The sequence below is a fragment of the Lutra lutra genome, chromosome 10, assembly GCF_902655055.1.
Source record: "Lutra lutra chromosome 10, mLutLut1.2, whole genome shotgun sequence".
Lineage (NCBI taxonomy): Eukaryota > Metazoa > Chordata > Mammalia > Carnivora > Mustelidae > Lutra > Lutra lutra.
The window spans coordinates 101,851,162-101,857,835 of NC_062287.1; the positions used below are offsets into that span (position 1 = coordinate 101,851,162).

Here is a 6,674-nt window from a genome sequence, read left to right on the forward strand (position 1 = left end):
GGTTTTCCACCTACTGATGGAGTAACAACCTTGGCTCATAGCAACAGATTTCAGCTGTTCTTTCAAATTTATTTAAAGTCAGATTACAATAGCTTGGGTTTTCTCATGGACATTTCCAGTTACCTGGCCTGCTGTAAAGACTGAAGGAATCTCACATTCTGCTAGTTTAGGCTGCCTTTTTGTGGCTATCTTAGAAGCTTAGAAATGTTTTTCTATCAGCCTAAGTTTCAGTATCTTAACTAAGGAATGAGGCAGGTCAGAGAGTCCATTAAGAAAAAAGCATTTACCTTTGCTTGCCGGAGATTTAAGAAAAAATAAATAAATAAAAATAAAAACCACAGGCTTCACCAGGAATCAACCTTGCTGAAATACACTGGTGATTGTGGGTGCTTTTTCAGTTGGCTATTCTGTTTAACACAAAACTGATCTAGAAGACAGATAAGCCTTAACTGGATCGGCTCTTCTGGTGGGGGCTCATCCAGGTGCTTGGCTCTCCCCATGATGGGCAGAGTGTTACATGTCCGCCGTGGACAGGTATTAGCAAGCTCTGCCTCACTTGTGTACCATGTTCTCCACTCTCATTTTGGTGGTCTTCCTGCCAACTAATTAATGTAATGATAGGACCCAAACTCTCCTCAGATCTCTTGAGTGCCCTGGCTTAAACCTGACTCTCACATGGAAAGGCACTTACCTCTTAACAGGCAGCCACAGTTCAGCCAGTTTGATAAATGCAAAAAAATTTTTTTAAAGAAAAACCCTAACAGATCAATGTCCTAAATCAGACCAATTGCACAAAAGAGATGAAAGGAAAGCTTCCTGGGAGAGGAAGAGATGTCCGTGAGAAAGCCAACTGGGCTGAGCCTTACAAAAGCATGGCCCTTCTCTCACATAATGCGTTAATCTTAGCCCAGCACAGTCAGAGCTGGCATCTGTCCCGGTTGCAGGGGATGCTTCCGTGGCAGTGTCCGAGCTGGAGGGCAGCTTTTGTCAGCAGGCTCAGTCCAGCAGGAACAGCCATCCCAGTAGAGTCCTGTTAGCGGAGGCTGCTGCTGCTGCTGGCCTGAGAACTGCCCACGCCTGGATGATCTGGACTGTGTCGGTTCTGGGGAAGACAAGGAAAGAGGGGTAAGAGAACAACTAGGAAGTGGCCTTGGCCTTGATCGGCGCTGTACAGGAAAAAACTGCAACATGCCCTGGATTTTCAGTCTTGGGTTCTACCTGAGGGAAAGGACCGTTGACGACAGGGTGAGACAGGGAGACTCCATGGCCTGCAGGAGCAGGTCCCTACCCTACCTTCTTTTTCTTCTTCTCTTTCTTCTTCCTCTTCCGTTCAGGATCCTCCTCTTTTTTCTTTTTCTTCTTCTTGTGATCAGAATCAGATGGTGTTTCTGTAGGAGACGGTATGTGCCTATCAAAATTCCTTACCGTAGAGCTCAAAATTCCCTACTACTTGGAACTCAAGACCACAGGAAAACCTAGTCAAGGGCAACTTCTCTTCTAAAGGCCAGAAAGGATCGGGAGTCCCTGCTACAGCACCATTCCAACTTTCTCCTTGCCCAGGAGACCTACCTGCAGGAAACATTAATTACCTTTATACCAGTTTAAAGAGAATTTGGGAGTCCAGGGCTCTGTAAGGAACCTAACTGGGTTTTTAACTGCGGAAGGTCCAACCAGATCCAGGGTTTCTGGCTTTGACCAGAAGTGCTTCTTACCTGGTGGGACAGGATCCTGGGTACGGCTCTGTTTGTGCTTGTGCTTATTCTTCTTCTTGGGAGGCTGAATATGCATCAGACGACACTGCTCTGGTAACTGAAGGAACCAAAGGAAGGTCCAGGTGAGTGGAGGGAGGAAATGCCCTGCTCCCATCTGTTTTGCTCAGTACATTATAAAGGAACAGACTTGGACAAAAAAACCACCTCCACGCCTTTCAGGCCTCCCCATTTGCCTTCTTCCTCTGGGAGAGGGGACTCACCGGGCCAGTGTGGAGGCGGAAGCCAGCCAGCATGGTCCCTGTGATAGGATTAAAAGAACCACCAAGAATAGGGGGTTTCTCGATGAGGGAGCGGAGGCTGCTGTTATCATGGGAACCAGGCAGATCAATCATCCCTGGCAGGTCAGGCAGGAAGTTACTTAGCTTCTCCTTCACCTTCTTCCCACAGAATTTATTATAGGAATGTTCCAGGTTGTAGTGTGTGATCAGATTGGTGCTGCCTGTCAGCTCGGTGCTACCTAGAGGACACAGGGAGAAGAACAACAAAAAAATACTAGTCCCAACAGGAGAGAATTTTTAAGTCACCCAGAGGGAAAGTGAAGGACTAGATTTTAGACTAAATAATCTTTTAAGTGAGAATTACAAAGACTTAAATTTATTTTTTAAAGAAACAAGCAAAATTATAAATAATGAACACTAAAAATACATATAGTATGGTAAGTTGCAACAAGGAGAAAAATCCACAAACTTCGAAAGAGGGCAGAGATGGAAACCATCCCAAAGAAACAGACACTCTCCCCAACTTAGACTCACCACAATAATCACTTACATGATGCTAACTCTGTGCTGAACACTGTTCCGAGTGCTTTTCATATAATATACTAATGATTAATTATACTCTCTGACACAGCAGGGTATTACCTCAAAGCTCAGCTACCAGCAATGTAAGAGCCAAATATGACCCAATGGCTTGAGTGTCTGGTCAAGGACTCTTTTTTTTTTAAAACTAGCAAGAAATACTACCTTTACCTAGGAAATGGGATTTTTTAAGATACTGCTGACTAACTTGTTACCACTATCTCTATTACTCATAAGCCCAAGTATAATGCTCTGCCTCAAAGAAAGATATGTCCCATTAGCATCTGGGCAGCTGGAAGTCTAATCCTAGCGGTGCTCTATGCCTCAGTTTCCTCTTACCTCTGAGGTGGGGTAACAGCTATCTTAAGCACACAGTTTTTTTTCAAGGTTCAAATGAAAACGCTAGGAAGTATAAAGTACTGTATAGATGCCAGGCACTATCAGTACAAATACCACATGGCTTTTTTCAAATAGAAGCTTGTTAACAATAAGGATCTAGTGGCCAAGGATGGAGCTAGCTAGCCTACAATTTCAGCTACAGTTAGGATGAACTCGAAGAATGCAAATAATGACAAGAAAGTGCTTATTCATAATCACTCGCCTGGAAAAACCCAGGTTCTGATCTGAGTCCCCTGGGGGCCCGAGACAATGTCTTTCTTCTTCATACATGTATCTCCGCTGCCCAACATAGTGTACACCGTCGGTGCTCAGTTAAGTGAGCAAGGTGTTTTCTCTCCATACCCCAAGGCCTTATCCTACCCTTCCCTTTTTTCTTTCTTGTGTCAAACATTTCCGAAGCGTGGTCGACTGTAGCAGCAGAACACTCGGTGCCACAGTACTGCTCCTCATACTAGGAACTGCCTCCTGTCATTCTAGCACCCTGCCTTTTTCCCCCTCTGTCAGCTATCCTCTTCTAGGGAGTCATCCTCAAGGCTCAGGTGAGAAGGCACTCCTGCTTTTCTCTAACACTTTATGAGTCCCTCCAACTTCCTATTTTGACCATCAATTCCATGAAAATAATTTATAAGCCTCTCTCCTCAGCCTCCTAAAAACTCCCCTCCTAAGAACCAGTCTCACATTTCCAATTTCCTCTTAGTCAATTCCTTGCAGATTCATTTTTTTTTTTAACCTCCAAATCTTCCCCACCTCACTCATGGCTTCTCTATTTCAGTACATGGTACCCATATTCTGCAGATTCTTTAGAAACAATACTCCTCGGTTCAAAAATCTCAGTCGTTTCCCATTATCCTCAGGAAAATGCTCAAATTCCTTTGGCACTCACAGTAAAACACATCTTACTGTAACTTAGCTTTGGGGGCTGATCTACCATTACTCCCCTGTGTCACATTTCTGGTCCATCTAAATAAGTCTCCATTATCTCCTGAGAAACATACTTCTCATCTCATTTCCTTTTAGGAAGTTTGTTTTAGGAAAGCTGATGTAATTATAAGACAATTCTTCCAAATTTTCTTCAATTTGAAATTTTAAAGGTCTGGCTCAAGTGACAACTTTTTCTGTCATCTTGGATAACAAGGAACACATTTTGAAAAAAAACAGTATGTAGATCCTTTTTTTTTTTTTTTTGAGAGTATAAACATTTAGGGGCGCCTGGGTGGCTCAGTGGGTTAAAGCCTCTACCTTCGGCTCAGGTCATGATCCCAGGGTCCTGGGATCGAGCCCCAAATTGGGCTCTCTGCTCAGCAGGGAGCTTTCTTCCTCCTCTCTCTGCCTGCCTCTCTGCCTACTTGTGATCTCTGTCAAATAAATAAAGTCTTAAAAAAAAAACAAAAAACAAAAAACCAGTATAAACATTTACCCCCAATGCAGGGCTGGAACTCACAACCCCAAGATCGAGAGTCGCATGTTCCACATACTGAGCCAGCCAGGAGTCTCCATCATGTAGTTCTTAGCAGTTGTATATGAGGCACGACCATGAAGAAATGAGATTAGCCTTAACAAGAAATACAGTCACTACCCTTAAACCACATACTTTATATCCCTAAGTCAAATAAGCTCCTTAAAAGCAAGGACTAGACTTACCAGTTCTCTCCCCTTCTCACCACACACCGTCCTTCCTACATAAAACCAGCATTTGCCCAAGACATACTCGGCATCTGTCAACTGCTTGACATAAATAGGTACGATCAGAACAGAAAGAGAAACTGCTAGGAGACATCAACCATAACTTCAGTTTTTTTCAACTATAAGCACTGTGAACTTCAAAGCACTGTATCAGTATGCATTATTTCTTCCTTCAATTCCTGACGTAGCAGTAGGACTTGGGAGGAATTGAAACCCAACCTGGAGATTTAACATGTCCAAAACGACTCTTGATTTCCACCTCCTCAAACTTGTTCCTTCTTGGTCTCAGTACTACCATCCACCCAACTATTCAATCCAAGAATTTACAAGTATTTTCAGTTCCTTTCTACTTCTTTATTCAGTCCTTCACTCCTGTAAGCTCTGTCCCTAACGTTTATCCTGCATCAGTTCGCTTCTCTCCTCCACTGCTACTGCCTAGTCCAAACCATCATCTTTTTCCTGGACTACTAAGCAGTAACTTCTGACTGATTTCCCCACCTTCCATTCTTAATGTAGCTGTTTGGATAATTACAAATAAGTGAATCAGATCATGTCACTTTCCTATGTTAAAATGGCTCCCCCTGAGGGGTGCCTCGCTGGCCCAGGCAGCACAGCATGCAACTCTTGATCTCAGATGGTGCGTTTAAGCCCCACTTACCGTACAGAGATTACTAAAAATAAATAATAAATAATAAAATGGCTCCTGAACTTAAAATCTAAATGCTTTACAAAGGCCTCTGCCTACTCCTCCCCCCTTCATCTCCTACCATTCTTTCCCTTGAAACTTCACTGGAATCCGAATGGTCTTCTGACCCTCAGATATTCCAAGCTTCTCCCTCACACCACGGCTTCTGACCTCATTTCTTGCATCTTATCTCTCCCACTCACACAGGACTGGCTCTTTACACTGACGCTCCAATATTATCTACTCAGAGATGGCTTCTTTGATCACTCTAGCTGAAGCAGTTCTGCCTCACTTCTTTATCACATTTTCTCCTTGTAGCACTAACCACTATCTGATGTTATCTGGTATGCTCTGTGCCGCCTCCTCTGACATGTAAACTCCAAAACAGGCAAAGATCTTGTCAGCCCTACCCACAGCTGTATCTTAAGCATTTAGAGCACAGTGCTTGGTACCCAGAAGGTACTCAACAAAACAATTTTTGGGTTCGATTCTAACCCTTCCTTCCGACAGCTGAAGAAACAGAGGCCCTTAGAAGGAGGGCAACGTGTCTCAAACCAAGAGCATGTTTGTGACAGATCTGAAAAACCTTAAGATCTGCAAGGATGTTAAATCGGGCCTCCCTAATTCCAAACTCAAGCTCTGGAAAATTTTTAGGAAAATAAACCAGTATAAGGGACAGAGCCAAATACGGTGCGAAACATGGTTATGGAAATGCATTCTCTCCCCTTCCCAATCCAGGCCAAAAATTCATGCCGTCCCTCTGGCGGTGAATCCTCAGAGCCGCTCAGACTTGGAGCTCCAAGGTCCCGACACCCGTTGTCTAGGCTCCCTCACACCTACCCGGCCGGGCTGAGAGCCACGCCCATCACCTCCTCGCTATGATCTGATTGGCTGTCTTCGGCCAGGCCTAGTACTCACCTGGAAGTTCCCGCATAAGGTAGAAGGGACCACAACCAGCCGCCGACTTGTCAGCGCCCGGAGGGGCCGTGGTCGCGGTGGGCGGCGGGGCCGTGCCGGGGCCCCCGCCCGGAGGAGGGGGAGGAGGAGGTGGAGGTTTTCCTGGTCCGAAGCCGAGTGCGGTTGGGGGTGGTGGTGGGTCAGCCTGAGCTCCGAACAGTGCCGAGAAATTCTCCATGGTCTTCTCCACCCCGGCGCGGTCCGGGTGTCTGGCGTCTGTCGTTTTCATTGGACAATCCTTTCACGATGTTCCGCCCTCTTCCTCTAGGAGCCGCTTATCATTGGGTACCCAGCCTACCTTTTTCTGGCAACTACTTCCGTCGCTTTATGAGAACGTTCAGGAAGTGCTTTCTAAACTTACTAAAGTTTTCTCTGTAGTCT

At 45.1% G+C, this 6,674-nt stretch overlaps 1 protein-coding gene across 1 annotated transcript; it reads right to left on the reverse strand.

The window, feature by feature from the left end:
* Positions 1–48: 48 nt before the first annotated feature.
* Positions 49–6,557, reverse strand: MED19 (mediator complex subunit 19). Its single transcript, XM_047691266.1, has 5 exons — positions 6,255–6,557; positions 1,973–2,229; positions 1,713–1,809; positions 1,294–1,388; positions 49–1,102 (listed from the first exon to the last, which is right to left on the reverse strand). The coding sequence occupies exons 1-5, from the start codon at positions 6,520–6,522 to the stop codon at positions 1,034–1,036; spliced, it is 786 nt and encodes a 261-aa protein (XP_047547222.1). The 5' UTR covers positions 6,523–6,557; the 3' UTR covers positions 49–1,033.
* Between the last annotated feature and the right edge of the window lie 117 nt (positions 6,558–6,674).